At 48.8% G+C, this 24,311-nt stretch overlaps 1 protein-coding gene across 2 annotated transcripts in view; it reads right to left on the reverse strand.

Moving 5' to 3' along the window:
• The window catches only part of trappc12 (trafficking protein particle complex subunit 12), a 33,972-nt gene that overhangs the window by 5,244 nt on the left and 4,417 nt on the right, over positions 1 to 24,311 (reverse strand). For both annotated transcript variants that reach the window (XM_064334102.1, XM_064334111.1), the window contains exons 4-8: positions 12,712 to 12,825; positions 10,705 to 10,843; positions 7,177 to 7,289; positions 6,681 to 6,753; positions 3,501 to 3,574 (exon numbers count right to left, since the gene is read on the reverse strand). In XM_064334102.1, the coding sequence (XP_064190172.1) occupies positions 3,501 to 3,574; positions 6,681 to 6,753; positions 7,177 to 7,289; positions 10,705 to 10,843; positions 12,712 to 12,825 (513 nt within the window). The remainder of the gene's footprint in view (positions 1 to 3,500; positions 3,575 to 6,680; positions 6,754 to 7,176; positions 7,290 to 10,704; positions 10,844 to 12,711; positions 12,826 to 24,311) is intronic.

Raw genomic sequence — 24,311 nt, forward strand, 5'->3', positions numbered from 1 at the left:
TGGGCATTTGACTTTAATTGATGGCATATCAGTTCTTACCTGGCACAGACAACAGAGAAAAGTTTCCCCAAGTACCCAACAGTTTTTCTTTTACTGTTTCACCTCACCATTTGAATATAGCTTGCTTGCTTTAAGCCTTTTTTTTTGCACATACCTTGAAGCAGGCCTGCATTAGTTTGATACTTTGTACAGAATGATTTACACGGATTAAGTGCCTTGAGTGCTGCCTGCCCGCTTACCTGCCTGCTCACCTGTACCCATTCCACAACCGGGCTTCAGAGTACAAACTCTAAAGGTACGGCTTGAACTTGCTCGACTCAGATTGCGTATTCAAAAGTCTGCAGCGTCTATCAGTGGCTGTTTAAAACTGGAAATGAAATCTGACTTCTGACAAATGAAGCCACTACATTATTATTATTATTATTATTATTATTAGTATTATGATTAACACAAGAGGAATAATAAGAATAATTAGCATATGTAGAGTAAATATTACCTCATTTATATATTTTAAGAAATCCTCTTAAAATCATCCATAATGTGAATGCATGAGATATCAAGTACTATGAAAAAGAAAGTATACCCTCTTTCAGTTCTTCAGTTCAGTTACATGCGACATAACAAACACTCATGCAGTCCTCTCCAGGTCAAGTCCTAACAGTATATAAATATAACCTCATGTGACTGACTGATAGATAATGATGTGTGTTATCCATTAACCAGACATGACATCATGCCAACATGCAGAAGCCACGTGTGGAAAAAGTACACCCTTACTGGTTCCATATCAGTTAAGAAGGTAATTAGAACCAGGTGTTGCTAATCAAGCGCACATGATTACTCGATCATCAGGAAGCGCTACCACCTGTATCTAAAAAACAGATACTTTGACAGTTTCCTCTGGAGCATTCAGGTTTGTTTTAACACAACATACTAAGGACAAAAGCTACCTGTGATGATCTCAGAGAAGCTAACATTCTTGCTCATCAGTCTGGGAAGGGTTATAAAGCCATTTGCAGACCATATAAAATGAATCACTGCACAGTGAGAAAGATCATCTACAAACAGAGAACATTCAAGACAGTTGCCAATCTGACCACGAGTGGGCATGCCAGCCAGGAGTAGAAAGTCTAGGGGTCAGAAAATAAAAGTCCTGCCATGTATTTCTTCCGTCTGTGAACTCAAGATAGCAGATTTCACTAATTATTTCTACCTCCTGGCTGAAGAATTGCACTAAGAAGCAAATCCAGGTGACTAGAACAAAATACTGGGAGGACTTTTACTTCCTGAAGCAGGATTTGCCACCCCTGGTCCCAGCAGATTCACCCCAAGATCAGACTGTATGATGCTCCAAGAAATTACAGAGAACCTTTAAGTTACATCAAGGGATCTACAGACGACTGTCAACATACTAACTATGAGAGTTCATGATTCCACCATTAGGAAAAAACTGAATATAGCTTTCATGGAAAGGTACCAGGAGAAAACCCATTCTCAAAAAGAACATCGCAATATGGTTAAATAAATAATGGTAAATTATGTGTCACATTAGGTTAGATTTATCTACTGTTAGCACTTGGTGAGGACCAGATGAGGGTTTATAGTTATGTCCTAACATGTAAAACCTTGGAACTGACAAAGGGTGTACGTTCTTTCCCACGTTACTGTATTCTGTACATTTCGGTACAAAATGTACCACACGACATGTGCAAAATACTTGTTGCTGTAATCCCCTTTTAACACGAGAGGGCACTGCAGCTCACTGCACAGACACAGGCAACCATCTTGCACAAAAAAAAGAAAAGAAGAGATGGACTAGTATGAGAATTCACCCTACTGGACTCTGTGCTGTAATGAATGAGACTAGACCAAAAGTTGCATATGAGGAGAACAGAGGCTCAGACAGGTCTTGAGTGCAGCTCTCTTATTATTAGCCAAGTGTAAACGGAGACAATGGTTCATCTGAATGTCAGTACAACCGGCTCAGAGGTGATTGTTTACCATCGCCTGTACAATTTGTTTGCAAGCTCCACTTCTGCACTACAGAAATGAGCGAAGACTGCAGAGATCCACAGCCTGTTAGAGACTGGGCTGACCAACGCTGGCCCTCGAAAGCTGAAGGGTCTGCCGATTTTCATTGTTACTCAACAATTATTTGTCCGAGGAACCAGTTGAGCGCACAGTTAACTCTCTTCACTTGGTTTCTTGGGTCTACATTTGTTGCTCATTTTAAGGTGAAAAAAAAAAACCCAGCAAATGAGAATCCCTGCTCTCAACCGGTGAAAAAATGGCAACCCCAGGGAGGCTGAATTGCCTGTTCTTGGCATCCCCCTCATACACAACTCCCAACCGCAATGCCGAAGACAAGGGAATGCCCACAAATCCCTCAGCCTTTCCCTCCTTCAAAGCGTACCATTTACATACAAACAGTGAACAGGCATCATTTTATATTATACATTTATTTTGATTTTATGCAGTGTTTGGGGTCAATTCAGAAATAAAACCATTCGGGTCAGTCAATTCACAAACTGAAAAATGTCCACAATGTCTCATGAAGATTTTTAAAAAAAAATTAATTACATTTCAATTGACTGTCTGAGTTGACTGACCTGAAACGGAATAGAGCTCAACTCTGGACTGATGAAAATAAACAAATACTGCAAATTTTACCTCTAGGACGCTAACAGTTGTGGAAACACAGGTACGACCATTGGCTAATATGCCACCTTATTTGGCTCTCATTCCAAACACTCACCGACTCATTTTACCTAGCATTCCAAGGCAGAGATGGGGCTGGTTTGAGGGCCGAAGGGAAATACCAGTTAACTTCAGGTGACACCTTTTTTTGAAATGAGACTTTTCTTTAACTGTTACGTAATGCACTATGCTCTTCTTTCATTAGCGTACATAAACATCACAACCTTATATTCAGTTTTAGCTCACTGTATGGGCATAAAGTAAGTGGTTTTCAAGGGACTTGTAAAATGTTAAAACACTTATGTTTTTTGTATTCGTAGCTGTCATAAGGTGGTCATAATGATCATGTATGGTTACGACAAGGCTTCTGGACTTTGTTCAGCACTCGCGCACTATGAACACCAGCTTCAAGTAGAGTGGTGCCTGTTCACTGTTTGTCTGTACGTAAACGGTGTGCTTTTGAAGGGGTTTGCAGGCGCTCCCTTGTCTGTGGCATTGAGGTTAGGCGTCGTGTATGATGAGGAAACCCCGGTGCTTATTAAGCGATTAAATGTTAATTTTGCAGAAACGCTGACTCGTTCCGTCGGCAAACGGGCTCTCTCCAGCAGATTAGTTTTGATATCCCCCCCTTCCTCCTCTTTTCTCTTAATTAGCTTTGTTTTTCTGCATGCCGCACCCCCCCACCCCCCCCCTTCCCTTTCCTTCTCCTCTACAGCTTAGGGTGTTCCTCACGTCCATAAAACCGGGGCCCGCGTACACCGGGAAGTATGGTAGCTCTCCGCGGCTTGCCGCCGCCCACGTACCTTCATCATTAGCAGACAGTTTGCCATGGAGTACATCACCCGGCACAGACGCGACCTCCACAGCTGAATAGAAGCTGCAAGAAACAAGAGCCGCTTGTGAAAACCGTGCCGGCAAATTGCAGTCCCGCACCCACCCCCCGCACCCCACCCCCCCCCACAAAAACTGCCACCAGCCGATACCCGCCCACCCTTTTCTTTTTCCCAACCATCAATTATCTGTCTGAGAAAAGGAATTACAGAGAGAAAGAGAGAGAGAGAGAGAGAGAGACTGCGACTCTTCCGCTCGTTTATTCAGCTCGCGCCAAGCGGCCTCGTACGCCACCCGTCTCTTCTCTTATTCGGGGAAGAGAAAATGTAAATTTGAAAAGGGAAGAAGCGATCTTGTTTGACATTCGCTTTTTGTTTTTTTTGGTCCAAATTGCCTGACGACGCTTCGAGGGGGGCCGGGTTTCGCGGGGCGGAGCATCGGTCTCCACGACGACCGACTGCACACGCTCGATAGTGACTGCGGTCGGTTCCACTTTTCCGCCGACGCCAAGGAACTTTCCGGACAAGCACCGTGTGTGAAATTAGATTCCATAAAGGCAAAGAAAATGTAAGGAGAAAATGTGAACACATTCTTTATTTTAATTAACTGGCTGTGAGGAGCAAGAGGGGGCGGGCAGAGATTTGGGATCAAGGAGATGGCCCACGGGAAGCTGGAGAACTGTATATAAGGCATACCTGCAGATTGGCGGGCGTTGGAGGAGAGAGAGAGAGAGAGAGAGAAAGAGGGGAGACGAGCAGAGATGCTCTGCTCTGAATTCATGCTAGCTTCCCTGCTGTTCAGGAGCAATGGAGGTTAGATGTTCTCTGCTCCGCGGGGACACTGAACCGCAGGAGGTCCCTTCATTAGCCTCTCGGCCCCATCGGCTGCCAGGACCTGGGTTGGTTTGGGTTTGGGGGGGGGGGGGTCAGCCAGGCCATTTCCCCCAGTGCAATGGAGAGCAGGGGAGGGGAGGGGAGGGGGTGGGCTCTGGCTCCGCCTCAGCACAGCGCATGGCTGTTGCCCATTGGCAGGTTTTCCTGAGACAGCTGCCACTGACAAACGGTGCTCTGCCCACTGGGCTTGCCTCATGGGCTGGAAGAGGGGTGTTCAGGTGGCATTTATTTTAACTCGGTTGATGGGTTGCTCAAGTGTATGCTGAGGGTGGGGCAAGAGATTCTCGTTGTGTCCTTCAAGTCAGCTAGCGAAGATACAAATTTTTGTATCAAAATTTTTTGATCAAGTGAAAAAATGGCAATATACAATACAACAAAGACACATATTTACCATAGATTATTATTTAAGTTTCTACAGTTATAGACTGCCATAGCTAAACCTATCATATATCTTGTGTCATTGTCATATTAACATTTTATTCGCTCAAAAAAATACTCAAAAACTTTACTGTCCATACCAACGGCAGTCGAAACTGCCGTCCAAGCATAATTTTTTTAGACGCCTGTCCCTGTACTCTTTAAAAAAAACGTACAATACAACGTTTTATTGAACCATAATGAGCTGTTCCTCCATTTTTTAGGCACTGAGTAAACTAGGCAGACCAATTATTCACAAATTGGTATCATATCGTTTGGAGATACAGGAAGCCTGAAGCTCTGATTGAGTGTTGATGGGTGCTGCCTGAGAACAAATGAACAGTGGGCAACATTTATCTGGCTTTAACTTCAGTCACTCAGTTGCCCAGTTGCTCGGGTTGCTGGCTGTCTCTCAGCTTCACAGAAAACGAATGGACTTCGGCAACTGGTCGACCAAATCGCTCGCTGGCTGTGTGAATGGGGGGGGTGTAAACATGGCTTTTTAAATGCATTTTACAAGTTTCATTTTTATTTTATTTACTAAAATAAAGCGAGTTCCTCGCTCAAGAGTGCAAATGCATTCAGGAAGTGAATATGCAACTTCGGAGTTACTAGCTCAGCTCCGAAGCCGCTTAACTGCACTTCTGCCTGTGTGTGTGAGTGTGTGTGTGTGTGTGTGTGTGCGTGTGTCTGTGTGTCTGTGTCTGTTGTGGTTGTGCGTGCATGTGTGTGTGTGTGTGTGTGTGTGTGTGTGTGTGCGCGTGCGTGTGTCTGTGCGTGTGTCTGTGCGTGCGTGTGTGTGTGTGTGTGTGTGTGTCTGAGTGTGTGTGTGTGTGTGTGCGTGTGTGTGAAAAGAATTAAATTAATGTCATGTCATAAACCCATGAATTTGGTTTGTTGCAGGGTTCTGTCAAGAGTGAGATAGCTGTGACACACACTAAATTTTACATACTGCCCATAATGGATAGAGCACACTATCTTTTAATTACAACACGCCTTGCATTGAAGCTGAAGCGATACTAATTTATGGCCCCTTTGTACTGCAGGAGCCTTCTTCCTCATAAACACCTAAGAGTTAACTATTCTTTAAGTGTACTGTATCCGTGAAAGCATTCCAACTTATAGCCAAAGCAATCCTTTCCTCTCCCAGCACAATCTGCCCTTTCTATAAGGCCATTAGAAGACCTAACCTTGAAAGACGAACGCAACAGACACGCTTTTCTTAGAAAAATAAACTGCAGGCATACCAGTCACTAATGTAATACACTCCTCCAAAGAGCATACAATGCCCTTCTGCAGAAAAACCCTGCTAAAATGTAACTTAGATTAAATGCGTTCATTTTCTATGGAGGTGACAACTGATAGAACGGAAGACACAAATCCAAAGTGTGAATGGGTCAGCCATTAGTGGTACACCAGGGGCTTATTAATATGGGGTCAAACCACACTGTGGTGCATCGACACATTGGTGTTTAACCAGAAGTAATTTCAACCAATAAAGCAATTTAGACTAATGGAGCCACTCAATTCCAGTTTGGCATTCGCGTGTCACAGTGTGTCATAGCTAAGTTTCCTCGAAGTAGCCAATTTCTCATGGAAAAAGTATTCTCTGAATGGCTACACGTGTCATTCTCCAAAACCATGTGTCATTCTCCATAACCATGTGTCATTCTCCATATTCGTGCAGAATATGGAGAATGGGGCAATGCCAGGGTGCTGAACACGTTGAAATCGGACAGGTCACCATGGTCATTAAGAGCTAATGCTGTTTTTGCTGTAACTGTAACTAATGCCGTGACTGTGATGTCTCAACAGAGCTCCAAACAGGTGTATGTGCCATACCTTGCCTGTTCTCTTGGGTTATATTAATCATGCTTCCATCCTCTGCCATGCCCTGCTCCAGGTTATCCAGTATCTGTATGATGAACAGACACTTAAAACTCAATACGTTACAGTACATTACATACACTTAACAGACGCCTTTATTCAGAGCGACCTGAAGAATATACAGCAGGGATAGAATGACCAACCATAGAAAAGGACAACTCTTACAACCGGAGCCAACTTCCATACAATGAATCTGCAGCCAAGAGTGCTTCACTGAATAGGTTAGACATCACATAACATTAAATGGAAAACAAATATATAACAAATTACGTATTCAGATTGATTTACATTCCCAAATCAGTACATTGATTGAGCGTTTGACATTTGTCAAAGAGCAAATTAGCTGAAAATGGAAAGGGTTTAGAGGGGCTAACAAGAACTGCGTGTGGGACGTTTATAAGTTGATCAGGGCAGGGTGGTGTGGGATTTCGTGGGGTGGTGGCGCGCTCACCGTCTGACACACGATCTTCATGCCGTGGAGCCGGTCCAGGGACTCCTGGGCCTTGCCCAGGTACTGGGGCAGCTCCGCGTGCAGAACCCGCATGGAGAACGGGACCATCGAGCCTGAAACGGAGGGACAGTCACAACCGGAACCGGTACGGAAGGGGGATTCGGAGCCCGCAAGCCCGTTCCGTGCCACAGGGAAGCTGGCGACACCCCCCCCCCCCCCCCGCCCGGATGCCCCCGCCGTCTCTCCCACCCGCACATTTAAGGACTGCCCCGTGCAGGCAAACCCGCCAGACGGCCGCCTCTCTCCGGGCTTTGATCCCGCCACCCTTTGAAGCGCGACTCTTCGGAGCCGTCGAGCGCAGAGGGGGCTTCTTTGTTACGCAGGCCCGAGCTCGACGCCGCCGAAATAAGAAGAAACCGCCACCCCCCCGTGAACGACCTTTCACCTCTGGCTGGCTGGCTGGCTGGAGTCAAGACGCGAGCGAGAGGTTCTGCCATTATCCGCGTAACGGGCTCCAGCCCTCTCCGTTCGCTGATCCGGCCAGCGGCGAGGCCGCGACTAAATCAACAAGCGCTCAAAGCGGCTAGCGCCTTTGAAACCGTTGCTTTAAACCGGCTGAAATTCTTCAAACCAATAAACAAACTGGCACGTTCACTGTGCGGTGATCCAGCACCGTAGCCATTTCCAGGATACCCTAACGCAGTGTTTCTCAACCCCGGTCCCGGGGACCCACTGCCCTGCATGTTTTAGATGTTTAGGGGCGACATAGCTCAGGAGGTAAGAGCGATTGTCTGGCAGTCGGAGGGTTGCCGGTTCAAACCCCGCCCTGGGCGTGTTGAAGTGTCCTTGAGCAAGACACCTAACCCCTAACCCCTAACTGCTCTGGCGAATGAGCAAACTGTCTGGCATCAATTGTAAAGCGCTTTGGATAAAAGCGCTGTACAAATGCAGTCCATTTACCATTTACCAGATGTCTCCCTGCTCCAACACACCTGATTCAAATGAGCGGGTCGTTATCAGGCTTCTGCAGAGCTCGACGACGACCCATTCATTTGAATCGGGTGTGTTGGAGCAGGGAGACATCTAAAACATGCAGGGCAGTGGGTCCCCGGGACCAGGGTTGAGAAACACTGCCCTAACGGACGTACGGGTATCCGGGAGTCTTGGCAGGTCGCCTTAAATTCGGCAGTGCCGCTGCAGCTCATTACATTACATCACATTATAGGCATTTAGCAGACGCTCTTATCCAGAGCGACGTACAACAAGTGCATAGGTTCATGATGTAGAGGTGCAAAAGAAACACTAGAGTGAAGTAAGGATCGTAGTGCCAGAAGTGACCACATCGATCAGGACTCCAACCCTGTAGAGTAAGCTTGTTCAGCAAGCAAGAATCCAGCAAGCAAGCTCATCCCTAACGATAATTTCCTCGCGGGTCCCGACTTCTGAAGCCGCCCTCGTCTCGCTCCTTTTCTTTTCTTTTTTCGGGAGATTCTGACTTTGATTTCTCAGAGAGCTCGGGTCTGTCTGGAGGCGCGGCTGATCAAAAGGGCCCAGCGGGAGACGCGACGACATTTCCGAACTTCAAATGGCGCCGCGCCGCACGCAAAGCGCAGGCGGCGTTAATGGGCTGCCGATCAGTCTCGCGCGCTAAACACGCTCGCGAAGAAAGGGCGACAGCCAATAGGAATATACATGAAGCAGAGCCGCCCGTCGCCGAAATGGCTTCATTCGCAGCTGCGGCCTCTGTGCTGGAGGGACCTTGAGAGATTTCAGGGTTCGAGGTACAGTTCATAATTCTGTGTTATTCCATAATTCTACATAATTGTGATGGCGGGCATGCAAACCGCCCAGTTACGGGTTAGCCGGCAATACACCACGCCTACACGTACGGTTATATAATCCAGTCATTATTCTAACCCAGTTTCAAAGCTGGAATTATTCTAAGTAACCCTCTGGAATATGGAATATAAACACTACAAACATTGCTTTTATAAATCTGAAACTTAAAGTAAGTAAATCTGACAGACAACCAGCCCTGTAGATCTCCTGTGTCTGTTGTAGCTAAATACCTCAACTGAATTAATAAATTAATAAATAAATTAATAAATAAATTTGACATGGATTGTGGCCATCTGGTCAAAAAGGCCAGTAGGATTGCCCAGAAATTAATTTGGGGGATTTTATGGGAGATGAGGGAGGGAGGGGTGAGGGTCTAAAACACCCTGCAGAATGCCTGGATTCAAGGGAAGGGAAACCCTTTGAGGAGTCTCACATGTAGCTCCACAGCAGCTGTACTGCCTGCATGTCTGTCTCCATCAATGTCAGTCACATTACGCTTAGCGAAATAAGCTACTGTTTCACTGTTCTCCACAACTGGCAATCCTTTCACACCTCCCTCCGCAATGTTTACTTGCTTTTTTGCAAATCATATAATAGAATAAGAGGTCCAAGCAAAAAAAATCCACATTGCATTTTATTTTTATTCACTTTCGTTCCTTCACCTCTTGTTTCATTCAAGTTTGGGATTCTAGGCAGTGGGAATAGGTCTGACCACCGCCCATGAGGTCATCAGGCGGCGCGCGAGGCCACGCCCTCCCTCCCGAGCACGTGCAGGCTCCTACAGCCCGCCGTCTGAGCCGCGGGGCCGCCGCGTCGTAGGACCGCACAGCCGACACTGCCAGTGCCGGTGCCGACCAAAGGAGGCGCTGTTGCTCGCCGAGGCGGGACACACCCCCCGCCGACCGGAGCCCCGCCTCCCCGGCCGACGCTAGGGCCAATCACGCGCCGCCCTGCGGGGACCGCTCCCGCCGCAGTCGGCGCAGACGCGGCGAGCGTTTTGATTCCGGCCCATGGGGCGCGTGACTAGTTCGGTTATTAATTCTTCGTAGCCGGGTCGTGTTCCGAAGCGTCGCCGGCCGTAACTCCCGTTGCGTCTTGCTCGGAAGCGCTTCCTCAAAACGGCCTCATGACGAATTCAGAAGCGCCGGGCGCTCTTGCTCAGCTGCAGGAGCGCGTTAACGCCTATCGTTTTATTTTTTTAATAGCGATAGTGAGCGTTCGTGCTAGGGGCTGGATAACTGACGCTGAGAGGGCGCTGCTGACTTTCTGATTCCCGTGCTCCGCCTCCGTAGATCCCAACAGAAAAGGCCACCATCGTTATTCGCGGAAATGTAAAAACGGTGATGAATTTAATCCTGAATAACAGTTTCAATGTGCGCCTTTGCGTAACAAAAGTCAAAAGACATGCTAGTTGTAAAGGTGGGCATGAACTGTCTACACTCTCCAGCGCCTGGAGGGAAAGCATGGAGGAATGGGCTTGGACACTCCACACATCAAAATATCCTTGCAAAGACTATCGACGACTTTCTAGAAACATCCTCATGCTGACTATTTACTTTACACGTGCCTGTACTAAATGGCCTCCCAAAACTAAAGAGTTCAGGTACCATTTGTGTCTCTAGTTTTGGTGGCGGAGGCATTTATCCAGAGAAGGAACCTTGTGGTTTTGGGGAAGATAAGGGTGCTCACCTCGTCTGCCGGGGTACACCGTGGGGTAGTACTCGTAGTACAGGTCGGGTTGGTCCAGGTTCCCAAAGGGCTCAAACTCCAGCTCCGCATTTTGGAACAGGCTCAGTTTGGTGAGCAGGGCCAGCCGTACGAACCAGAGCTGCGGAAAGGGTGAGAGGTCGCAGAAATGATTGGTGTTCTTAACTGGTGTTTTGGTGCGTAACTGTAGCGGATGGTGTGCATGTTTACAGTCACTTTGCCTCCTGCACGTCATCTCCACAGATCTCCAGCAGATAACCTAACAACGTCATAAATGCAAGTTTTCTATACACGTGTGTTTGTGTGTGTGCATGCGTGCATCATAAACTCAAGTTTTCTGTGTGTATGTGTGTATGTGTGTGTGTGCGCGTGTGCATGCGTGCCTCATAAACTCAAGTTTTCTGTGTGTATGTGTGTGTGTGTGCGCGTGTGCACATGCATAAATCTAAAGGTACAGAAAACATTCGTTTAATTGGAACATTTTGCGTATTATCTGCAGTATGGATCCATAGGCTGCACGTGTGGCGTACCGTCAGAAGCGTCTCTGAAGCTGTGCCGGAGCTGTGTGTACACTTTGTGCTTTCTGAGGACGCGGTGTACCGCACGCGGAGCGGAGACTGAACATGCGTGTGCGCACACAGGGTGGCTGACGGAAATATCTCTGCGGAGCCCTCCCTGCTCAATTAGTGCTCCAAATGTATGGAGCCTGGCTCCCCCTGAGAGGAAGGGGGGGGGGGGGGGGGGGGGGGAGGGGAGGGGAGGGGAGGAGAGAGAGAGAGACGGGGAGAGAGAAAGAGAGGGAGAGAGACAGGAAGAAACAGAGCGGAAGAAAGAGAAAGGGAAGGAGGGAGTGGTATATCGAGTGTGAGCCATGGGTATGTTTGGTCGCAATTCCTTTGGTCGAGTGTTTGGTCAAAATTCTTTTCGTTTCTCAGCTGCACATGATTGGAACACTCTACAATCCATTCTCAAACTCCCAAATCTTAACACACGCTTATCCTCCTTTAAAATACTTTTAACAAAACACATTTACTGATAACTGCACATGCTAACCCCCATCTCTTTGCTACTGCTGACTGCTCTGTGGCTAACTTAATGCAATTTTCTATCTTTTTATTTTTTGTTTTATCTCTGTAAATGTACCGTTGGTTTTTTAAGCAATGTTTGTATGTTTTGATTGACGCATGCCTTCATGGCAAAGTCAGTGGTGTAAATGAGAATTTGTTCTTCATCACTTTAACTTGGTTAAATAAAGGTTAAATAAATAAATAAATATCGAACCCTGCAGTGCACGGGCACCACTTCTCCCCTTCACAGCCCTCTGAGCCCACACCTGGCACTGGAGGGGCAGGGGCAAACAGACGGGTCCAGAGACCATGCGCGCGTGTGTGTGTGTGCGGGGCGGCGGGGGCGGGGGCGTGTGTGTGCCAATTGTCGCCTTTGGAGGAGATCTACATTGTTGCTTTGAGGTAGCAAGAGGCAGAAGGTAAACAAACCACTCAATGCTGGTGAATGTCCTACACATCGGATGGTGGTCCTTTTATACCGGACCCACATATGGTGTACTGATGCTGACTGCCATTTTAAGTTTGTATTTTAAGTCACTGTCTTCACCTATCAAGGGACCGTGGATACGTTGACTGTCCCTTTGTCATTCAGTAAATGAAATTACGAAATTGATCCTTTGTATGTAAGGTCCAAGATCACAAGTTCTTAACCGAGCATTCTAATCACAAACGTCATTAGAATGTTCTTAACAGAACATTCTAATGCTGATGTAACAATCACTACCGGTAATTGAAAGCAACAAAGTTCTAGAACACAGAATTAGAGTTTTGGAAAAACATACAGCCCAACAAGGGTTAAATAAATAAACAAGAGTAGGGGAGACAGCTCAGTAACTGAATTAGATGGGGACAGACTGATCTAAATCAGACAGGACTCTTGCTAATGGGGAGGTGGTGGGGGGAGCAGGGGCGCGAGACCTACCTGCAGGGAGTCGGTGGTGTGGCTGGTGGGCAGCCCGCTCTTCCCGTAGCCCTGGCCGTGCGCCGTCAGCAGCCTGCCGGTCAGGTCCACCGCCGCCCGCCAGTTCTTGGTGCTCTGGGAAAGGAGCGGGTAGGACAGGCGAGGAGTTAGCGAACCCGTCGCGGGAACAGCGGCCCCCCCCCCCACCCCCCCGCCCCCGGCTGAGAGCAGGTACCGCCGCGCCCGCCGTCAGTAACGACGACAAGGTCAGAGCGCGCGCGGCGATCCCCGCCGACAGCTGGCGCGCCGTCCGTCACGCGGCCGCCTCCCTAATTGCCCGGGTGCAAACCGCCGCCCCGACGGCGGAACCTCCCCCTCTCCCGCCACCCTTCCTGCATTCTGGTTTTGGGGGAAGGGGAGAGGGGGGATGCGGGGGAGTAAGGGGTGTGCAGGCCTGCACCCACCCTCTGTCCCCAGTGAGCCTCCGCAGCCCCCATCCCCACCCACGCCCACCCGACCGACTCCCCGCGCCTCTAAATCTTCATTAGGGGGGGAAATGAAGCTTCAAACGACTGGCGAGGAAATGGGCGAAAGCAGCTGCAGCCACTGAGACAGAACGTAAAAAAGTCGATGTAACCGCGAACGCGCGGCCCGTTATGATGTACGGCGGCTCTCCGCGGCCCTGGGAACCGCCCGCGCCGGTGGCAACGGAGCGCTCGTAAATAATCCCTTTATTGTTTTTTTTTAAACCCGCGTTTTATGCTTTTTTAAATACGCGCAAACAACGTCTGTTTTTTTTTTTTTTTCCCCTCTCGGTTTTTTACGGCGCCCGAGCTGAAAGGGAGACATCGTTCACCGTCGAACGGGGGGGGGGGGGGCCCTCGCGCTGAATAAAACATGACGATACGGGTTTCGACTTTCGCCTCCCGACCCCGGAGGCCGCGGAGACCGCGAAGTTCCCGTCCCGCGTAGTTACGGTCCTTCTTCATTGGACAGACGCATTCCGGGGCGCTGGGAAGCAGTCGATAAGGAAACAGCACCTAAAAAACCGCTCACAAAAACGAAAGCTGGAGCAGAACAAAGCAGCAATTTTCTGTCTAGACGGCGTGCGTTGCATTGTCTACTCTCAGGGCTGGCGTAGCATAAAAATTTGAAGATCCACCCTTAAAGATAGCTTTAATACTGTAAAATTATTCATTATTAATTACAGTAATTATGTACAGTTAGGTGGCATTAGTGTGTGTGTACGTGTATGTGTATGTGCGTGCTAAAAACAGTCTGAGACCGATAATTTGCCAAACAATCAAAAGGTTAGAACTCTTTCCAGTGAAAAAAACATTAAGCTCCAAAAAGGTAAAATATGCATCTGCGCTCTGGATTTACACAAATTACAGAGTAATCTATCCCAGTCTGTCAATCCACTAACCACACAGACAGCAATCCCTGTCTGTCAGTCCACTAAACACAGAGCTGTCCCTGTCTGTCAGTCCACTAACCACACAGACAGCAATCCCTGTCTGTCAGTCCACTAAACACAGAGCTGTCCCTGTCTGTCAGTCCACTAACCACACAGACAGCAATCCCTGTCTGTCAAACCACTTAACACACAGAGCTATCCCCGCTTGTGAGTCCACTAAACACACAGAGGTATCCCTGCTTGTGAGTCCACTAAACACACAGCTATCCCTGTCTGTCAGTCCACTAAACACACAGAGCCATCCCTGTCTGTCAGTCCACTAAACACACAGAGCTATCCCTGTCTGTCAGTCCACTAAACACAGAGCTATCCCTGTCTGTCAGTCCACTAAACACAGAGCTATCCCTGTCTGTCAGTCCACTAAACACACAGAGCTATCCCTGTCTGTCAGTTCACTAAACACACTGAGCTATCCCTGTCTGTCAGTCCAGTAAACACACAGAGCTATCCCTGCCTGTGAGTCCACTAAACACACTGAGCGCTATCCCTGCCTGTCAGTCCACTAAACACACAGAGCTATCCCTGCCTGTGAGTCCACTAAACACACAGAGCTATCCCTGTCTGTCAGTCCACTAAACACACAGAGCTATCCCTGTCTGTCAGTCCACTAAACACACTGAGAGCTATCCCTGTCTGTCAGTCCACTAGCCACACTGAGAGCTATCCCTGTCTGTCAGTCCACTAAACACACTGAGAGCTATCCCTGCCTGTCAGTCCACTAAACATAGAGCTATCCCTGTCTGTCAGTCCACTAAACACACTGTCCTAATAAGCAAGACCATAACATTATTATGGCTGTGATGAGCCACATCTGGAGTATCACATCTGTACAGCCCGTGATCTCAATGCACACAGATTATGACTTGACCCAAACAATGACAGGAGGAATAGAGGAAGACTGTGGAGGAGGATGAGAGGAAGGAAAGAAGAACAAATGACAGTGGAGACGAGGAGAGGGGTCCAGGAGGCGAAGGTTAGGAGGGAAGGCCAAGTGGCAAGAGGAGAGATGACAATGACGGGGGCAGGAAAGGGTGGACAGGGGAAAAGAGAAGTGGACGGTAGGAAAGAGAGAGGAAAAGAGAGAGGGAAAGGGATATAACGAGAGAAAGAGGATGCAGGAGAGAAAGAAAGAGGGGAGAAGGAACAGAGAGTAGGAGAGAGAAAGCAATGCGAGGGATAGATGGAGGGAGAAAGAGAGAGGGAAAGGGATATAATGAGAGAAAGAGGATGCAGGAGAGAAAGAAAGAGGGGTGAAGGAACAGAGAGTAGGAAAGAGAAAGCGATACGAGGGATAGACGGAGGGAGAAAGAGAGAGGGAAAGGGATATAACGGGAGAAAGAGGATGCAGGAGAGAAAGAAAGAGGGGTGAAGGAACAGAGAGTAGGAAAGAGAAAGCAATGCGAGGGGTAGGCGGAGGGAGGGAGAGGGAGAGGGGCCTTGCGGCGGGCGGCGCGGCGGGGGCGTCCCTCCTCGCCGCGGGAGGCGGCGCTCGGCGCTCAGCGGCACGCCCGCCCTCCAGCTACCCGCTCCACATCAAACGGGCGGCGGCCCGGCGGCGGCGAGCGGCGAGCGGCCGCGATTCGCCGGCTCGGCCCCATTTCGCTCGGGCGACCGTGCCTGCTGCATTCCACTGCGGCAGACCGCATCTCTTCCCATACTTATTCATTTTGCGGAGCTCTTAACAGGGAGAGCCTTTTTAAATGCCGCTCAGGCACGTCGAATTTCGAGGCAGCCTCGGCGTGCGCGAGGCCTCCTGTCAGGACGGCGGGTTCGGGTTCCCCCCTCCCCCCTCCCCCCCTTCCCCCTTCCCCCTTCCCCCTTCCCGCCCCTGCACCTCCGCCCCGCAGGAGAACGCGCCACCCCCTGCATTAAAAATGGATTGCCTGCTGTCTGCCCAGGTGTGAGCAATTTCAATTAAAGCCAGAGGAAGGGATGGTGGGGGGGGGGGCTCAGAATAATAAAGATCAATTAATAATTCATATTTTATCTTTTTCATTTTCATATCGTTCCAACCCAGAGGCAATCAAATGGGTCCAATCAGAGTCGAGGAGGGTGGAGCGGAGGGGAGGGGCGGGGTGGGGTGGTGATGCGGAGGTGGGTGATCTGAATATTGCTGTGGGAACCCCCTGTGCTAACCGAGCTCTTGTGGGAAGACCTACAGTACCTGCGACTGCGAATGCGTTTGAATGGCAGAGCCCCCTCAAACTCAAGCCTCGAGCTCCCTTTCCCCCCCTGTCCTAGGTCGAGCAGGCGGAATTCTGCTCACTGCAGTTTGAATTTTTCCCGGACCACGGCTAGGAATTTTTTCCCGGTCCCCTCGCTTGTGAATACCAGCCGAAGACCTACTGTGACGCGAGCCCGTCGGGGTGCTGTTCCTTGCGACTTCGCGAACGCTTACGCCGCCTTCGCAAAAACCGACTTTCGCGCTTAGTCCGCTGTCCTTCCGATCGTAACTCGTGCCCTCTGAAACAGTCAGACGACAAGGGACCGAGTCGCGTTCCTGCTACACTTGTGCTTCGGCACCGTCCCCATCTGAGCACGAATGGGCGAACTTCCATTTGAATGCAGTCGCACGGTGACACTTACGCAATGACACGCATTATACCTTTCGGACATTTTGTGTCCAGCCGTTGTCTTTTCTCCCACTCTGAGAACGTCTTGGCTGATGATGCAGCTCATGCTGCACAAGGTACGCAGCTGGTTTCAGCTTATCCCCCCCCCTACACTCACCTTAACTAAAGGGTTCAGTAATCGCATCACAGCAACCATGAGTATGATGCGGGGGGGGGGGTTGGGGGGTTACCCATCAAACGTCAAGTCAGCAAGCTTTAAATGATATGCCGCACGAATGTCTCGCCAACTGTTCGACAGCCAAACGCGGGTGCCCGACAGTCAGGAGGTGCTCGATTTCGCAATCGGCACACTTCAAAAAAAACCGCCCAATCTCACCTAACCGCACTGGAACATCAAAAGTCTATCCTTTTTCTTTGGTGAAGAGAGTAACTAGACGCCTACTTTCCGTCTCCAGAGAGGGGTGTGTGCCTCAAGCTAAAAAAAAAAAAGAAAAAAAAAAAAACACAAAGCTGCCTTCCCCTTGATTCTGTTGTTGTGGAAAAACTCCCGCGCCGCCCGCTCCGGCATCGGAACACAAAGGCGAAACCCGAAGGTAATTTGCCGGATCGCGTGGCCAATTTTAGCATGAATGAGTTTAAGCGCGGCTTCAAAAGAATTCTTCTGGAGCCCGAGCGCTCTCATAGTCAAAGTAGTTACCCCCCGCAACACAGCTGGTGGGGAATTACGCCGATAACCTGCAGGACTCGGAGCCTTTCTTATGCGCTACTGCTGAAGCTAAAGAGGGTCAGGCTTGGTTAGTACTTGGATGTGGGGGGGGGGGGTGCAGTGGAAAACTTCATTTGCTGCTGGTGTTGGCTGACCAGTGTTGGCCAGCACGTTAGCGAGAGGACCATGTTGATCTCAAATTCAAATGCCTTAAGTGTGAAGAAACAAAACAGATTTCACTCTACTGTTAGCATGCATTTGGAGAGCACTGAATTTTCTTTCAGGGTATCAGTAGCCCACAGCAGTTCTGCATATGCTTTTTTTTTTTTGCAATTGGAGTCAGAGGCATACATCATCACAAAGACCAGAGAACTAACGATGGCTGAAAAACAACTAATCTGTAAACTGAAAGGACAGAAGAATTAATTATATCCAGCAGTTTGGAAAGTCTTGGGGAAAAAAGAAACCACTTGTGGACTCAAAAATAAACATTGTACAGGTCAGCAAAGGAACACAACTGCAGCTGATGACAGACATATTATAAGAGCTGTGAAGAAAAACCCTAATAAAACAGTCAGTGACACCACCAGCAGTCTCCAGAAAGCAGAAATGAAAATATCACAACTTGCCAACATAATTCGAGAGGACTGTAGATGTTACACTGCAAGATGCATACCTCTCATCAGCAGCAAGAATCAAAAGGCCAGATTTGAATTTGACTAAAAATGCAGGTACGAGCAGTTTAGTGGACAGATGAGACCAAAACAAACTGAATGAAAAGTGTAGAGAAAGGAACAGGCCATGATCCAAAGCACCCCCTCCCCCGCATCTGTGCAATATGGCGGAGGTACTGTCATGGCTTGGGCATGTGTGGCTGCTGCTTCTGGAACAGACTCACACATCTTTATTGATGATGTAACAGGACGGTAGGAGTAGGATGAATTTGGAAGTGTGCAGACAGATTTTGCCTGGCTACGTATAAAGAAATGAATTCCACCAAACTCAACCCGTCACTTCATCCTTCAACAAGAAAGTGACCCTAAACACACTGCCTGTGCAACCAAAGCACTCATCAATGGGAACAAGTGGAAAGTTATGAACTGGCTAAGTCAGTCACCTGATGTAAATAAATTCGAGCACGCATGTCACTTGCTGAAGAGGAGACTGAAGACACAAAACAAAGATCAACTGAAAACGGCTGCAGTGAAGGCCTGGAATGGCATTTCAAAAGAAAACACCAAACGTTCTGTGACGTCAGTGGATTCTAAGACTTGCATTTAAAGGCTATGAAAGCAAATATTAGACTTGATTGCTGTGAAGTTCATTCGGTTTGAAAGGGGTGGTGTAAACCTTTTGTTAATCTGATCGATAGGAGAATGTTACCCATGTAAACGCTTGATCTGACTATTCGAATGGAATAAATATTCTTTCTGCTCATTTTCAATCACAGTGCAAGTCAATTTTACTTTTGGAAACGTTGAAAGAATTAGATGCTTAGATGGTCGAAAAGGGCATAATAATGAGTTGTTCAAAAAGTGTGTGAAAAAAATTGAAGGAAAACGGAATCCACAGAACTATCAACTCATATTCTCCTTTTTAATAACTGTAAGACAATTAGGTCTATATTCCGTTGACACTGCTGCCTGTTAGCCCAAGTAATAATACTATCAATGCAAATATTGTACACACCATACGATGCATAATTGGAGATATTTACAGAAATCTGTACTGTGTACTCAAACGCCAGATCAAGTTAGCTAGAGTCTGGGGTTCTGCGCATGTCAAAAAAGTTTTATTCCGATTACATGCTTGTGCATGTAAACGCACACCTCAATCAGAGTCGACGTGCGTGTGAACAGTTCATTCGAAATCCTCAAACAGAATGAATGTATTCAGACTGAAGAAATATTCTGCAGGCAATCGTGGCTGTTAACGGCACAACGTAGCAAAAGCCTTGTTGAAGTTACCTGTTGTTTAACGGACACAATAACAGACAGAGAACAGACTAAACAAAGAGCCGACGAGTCAAAACATTAAGAGCAGTTAAGGAGAGACCGAAAACATAACCTTGATGCACTATGTTTTTTTTTTTTCAACCGGCACACAATTTCCTTGAGGCTGTTAGGGGTTTTGACCACAAGCAAGCCTGCGCACGGGACTTGGCAAAACTCCCTCCGGACTCAATTACAGGATTTGACAAGAGCAGTCTTTGTGCACCTGCCAATTACAAATTATTTGCGCAAGAAAACAGCAATGGCTCTGGGGGAAACTGGCGACAAGGAAAAAGAAATCTTTGACCATGATTAAATTAAATCGCAAAACTTAAACCTTACATTCTCATTTAATTTAATCAGCTATAATCCATTAAATTTTTTATTAGCCTATCCCCGCTGCAAACCATTTTATTATTAGGACTAGCCGTCTATTTATCATTTTGCTCATGTGATGTAACTGTACTTTTTTATGTGTGTAATTACTTCCCACACATTAAAGAAATGATATAGCACAACACTATAAAGCTACTGCCACGTGTGTGGTTCCAATTATCACACTGCATTCAGCACATGACAGTGTGGGAACATTTCTGTCAATCATCAGTGAATGGCGATGATTGGAGAGGTCCTAATTTTTATAGTGTAATCAACGGAGCTCACGCTGACTGAAATGCAGGTGAAAACAATGCATTGGAAAACATGATGACTCTACCCATAATCCCTGTCTTTTGATGGCACGTGCCACTTCGACGGGCAGTTGGCATCATCATCATCAAAGTCTCAAAAGCCTTGGCTGGACTACCAAGACATGAAACTCTCTGAGGCCTGTTTGGAAAAACTGACTGTACGTGTCACGTAAGAACGTTAATAAAAACGAGAAGTGCTAATTGGGTACCACAAAGCGAATGATCAGTCCAGAGAGAGGTTTGCACGCCCGAAACGTACAGTATTATTTGGAGGCCCCACTCATCGGAGTCCAATTTGTCTCGGTAACCCGGAAAGAACAAGGCCATTATTATGAATCCAACATTAGCAGACCACCAGCGCATTTCAGCGAGGAAAGCAATCAGTGAAGTCGGACATTATTCAGCAAGCTTGATTACCATGCATTACATCATTCTGTGTGTAAATTAACCGCTGAGTTGAGGCCTAATTCCTTAACACAGGCAGGCGAACACAGCAATATTTGGCGCATTTGCCAGAATGTGATTGGACAGGACTCCTGAGAACAACAACAACCCCCAAGGCCGCAGGATGGTTGGGGGGGGGGGGGAGCTGACGCTGCGGAGGACCCGAGGGAGGGTAGGAGGCGAAGAAGGAGACGCCGCCTCCTCCGAGGTTTAGGACGCGGGAGAAGCAGCTCCCTCCCGTCGTGTCCGCTAAGCCGCGGCGAGAGCCTCCGCGCTAGAAACGCGAACGGACGGGGGAGCCACGCGCCCGAACCGCGAGGAGAGGCAACCGGAGAGGATTCCCCCGCCCCCCACCCCCCCCTCATTTCCTGCACCTCGTCTGTATGCCGAGATGTCAGTGCTGAAACCGGGGGGGTGCGCGAGAACTTCGCATTGTTTTCGCCGAAGCGCGGCGTCTGCGGACAAATCGCCTCGAGTCTCTCCGGATCTCCGTCACCGAAACAAGCGTCGGCGACCCAAACAAAGAAATAAGCCTCACTCCCACCGCGGCGGCCCGGGCGCAGAGGTGGACGGCGGGAGTGGGAATTTGGCCGGAATCGATACTCGGGGACGGAATGAGAGAGTGTGATGAGAGAGAGCAGGCCGGCGCTGTGTGTTTTGGCAGGGGCGGGGGCGGGGGCGGGGGCGGGGGCGGGGGGGGGGGGGCACCCTGCCGGAGCGAGCGGCTCTGTTTGTGTGCTGAGGGAATCAGGCAGAGCAGCAGCAGCAGCAGCAGTCACACGCTGTCACTGCAGCATGAGTCACTGCCAATACCCCCCACCCCCAGCCTGCAGGATACAGGAGATATAACACACACACACGCACGCACGCACACACGCGCATACACACACACACACACGCAGACACACACACGTGGACACGCACACACCCACACACGTGCATGCACACACAAACACACACACAAACACACACACGCACAGGATTACACACACACACAGGAACACACGAACATGCACACTCACATGCACACAAACATGCACGCAAAAACTCAAAAAACATACACACTCACAAACACACACACCCGCACTAGATACACACATACACACGCACACACATGCAATCACACACACACACTGTATACACACAAGCTCACACAGACACGTGTGAATGCGCGACACACACACACGTGTCAATGCACGCACACACACCAATGTGCACACAACCACACAGGATTACACAAATCAACTAATCGCAGTTGTCCTCTGTGAAAGCCTGCATGTGAATTGAAAGCCTGCATGAATTAAGGGACAACCCAGAAAAAAAGGATCTGCAGTGCATCGCCATGGCACTCACACGCTAATCACCATCAACACCGTTTATCACCGTCAGAGACCGGAGACACATTGATAAAGGGTCACATTAACATACGTCCTTACGCACATAACACCCCCCCCCCCCCCCCCAACATCCCCCTTTCCTTCCAGCTCGAAAAATATCCAATCACTGCAAACGGTTCAAATATTTAATATTCACAACAGCTAGTCGCGGTGCCGGAATTAGAGAACTGTACAGTGTTTGCCTTCACCTTTAATGGCGACAGGGAACAAACGAACGCGGTAAAAGCACTGAACCGCATTAGCAGGGTCCTGCTCATTTTAAGGCGAGCTCCCATAATTGCCGAGGTAACTGGACCCTGCACAGTTCTCAGATTCAACACACCAACTCGTCGATTTGAGCTCCGAGGTGCGAATCAGTGCTTTTTGTTAGTAAGCGCAGCACCGCGCTTCCCCCCCCCCCTTCCCCCCCTTCCCCCCACCCTCCGGTCCTGATTGCGCTCGACCCTGGGGGATGAAGTTCGCCGCTCTGTAATTCGGTAATCCTGGAAACATCCAGAACCGAGCGAGTCGACTGAAGCCTGCTGACATTTAAAAATGCAGCTCAGTGCTCCGGCCCACGCTTCGTGGAAACGCGTGTGTGGGGGGGGTAAGGAGGGGGTGGTGGTGGGGGGGGGGGGGGGCTCTATGGCAGCGGCGGTGACGCACGGGCTGAGGTATTTTAAGCCGCCGGCCGGGCAGACCGCGCGGCGCTCCCTCGCTGCCCGGAACGCCAGCCAGAACCGCCCGTCCAATTACCTCCCAGGTGCGCTTCCTGAGGGGGCGGGACCCGAGCCCGTGTGCTTTCAGAATGCGCGCAGCATGAATTATACATTCACACAGCAGGAGAGGGTCCGCGCTCGCTTACGCTCCCTCTCCCTCCCCCTTATCTTACCCGCACACTCTCAATCCTTCCGCTTTCCCTTTCTCCCCTCCCTTCTTCTTTCTTTCCCTCTCCTTCCTCCTTCTCTATCAACCTCTTTGCATTTTTTTTACTCTGCCCCCACACCCCCCACCCCACTCACTCCATCTCCTCTCTCTCTCTCTCTCTCCTCCCTCCTCCTCCTCCCTCCTCTCCTCTCTCCCTCCTCTCTCCCTCCTCTCTCTCTCTCTCCACAGCGGAGGTCTCTCTCTCTCTCTCTCTCCCTCTCTCCCTCCCTCTCTCTCAGCACAGGCCAGGGAGAGGTCTCTCTCTCTCTCTGTCTCGGTCTCTCTCTCTCTCCCTCTCTCTCAGCACAGGCCAGGGAGAGGTGGCGAGCGGGTCATCGACCGCTGACCCGCTCCATCAGTGCTTTTCGCGGTTTCCGGGAGGCGGGATGAATCACAAAAATCAGGAGCTGTGCTCCCCCCCCCGACGGGCTCGGTTAAAATGGGAACGTGCTCTCGTGACCCGAGTCCCGGGATCCGTGTCTCACTCCGAGCATCGCTCAAGTTTCGCATGGCGTGTCCAAAATGGCGTGTCCAACATGGCAGCGCATTACCGGCGAGTCTGTTTTATTGATGTAGGAGGTCATTCCCATGGGGGAAACTATCATTTTATCACAAAACCAGTACTGTGCAATGAGGGGGGGGGAGTGACTGCGTTGATGTTCTGCCTTCAGTGTTCTAAGCCGTTGCTGTGGAAACAGGCAGTGAGGCTGGGTGGGGGTGGAGGGGTCAGGTGGGCACACAGAGGGGCAGGAAGGGCGTCAGCACTGCAAAGACTCTGTCCCTCTCTCTCTCGCCACATCTCACATTTAGCGAGTTAGCAGACACTTTTCCCAAGAACAACTCACACAGCGTGCGTTCTTTTGCATACAACCCAGTTATACAGCTGGATATTTACTTAAGTTATTCAGGATGAGCACCTTGCTCAAAGTTACAATGTAAGTGTAGAAGTGTGAAAGTTTCGAGCCCAGCTCCCTAACCTCATAATGGCTTCCTTGACTTTCATTGTCACAACTCTGATCCAAATGTTGACAAACACCAATAACAGACTCCAATGGCAATCAAAAGCCCGTAATCAAAACTAGATATTGAAAGCTGCTTTATACTCACACTAAGGAAGCAATTGAACACACCAGACTAATCAGAAACCTACCTATGTTGCAATTTGTCCCAAACAATTCCCTGAAATAGGGACTATTTATAAAAAGGTCTGTAATTTGAAATCAAAATTATAAAAATACCCTTAAATAAAAGCTGAGAATCTGCATTTTAACCACATGTGAATATTCTGTGGAATAGAGCCAAATCAAGAGAAAAGTATTTGTCACAAACATTATGGAGCTCACTGTTATTCATACATATTAAGGATGGATACGAGTAATGGATGAATGGATGAGTTAATTGCTAAGTGGTATCCCAAACTCTAGATAAAACTTAGCAA

The sequence above is a fragment of the Anguilla rostrata genome, chromosome 1, assembly GCF_018555375.3.
Source record: "Anguilla rostrata isolate EN2019 chromosome 1, ASM1855537v3, whole genome shotgun sequence".
NCBI classification, from domain to species: Eukaryota; Metazoa; Chordata; class Actinopteri; order Anguilliformes; family Anguillidae; genus Anguilla; species Anguilla rostrata.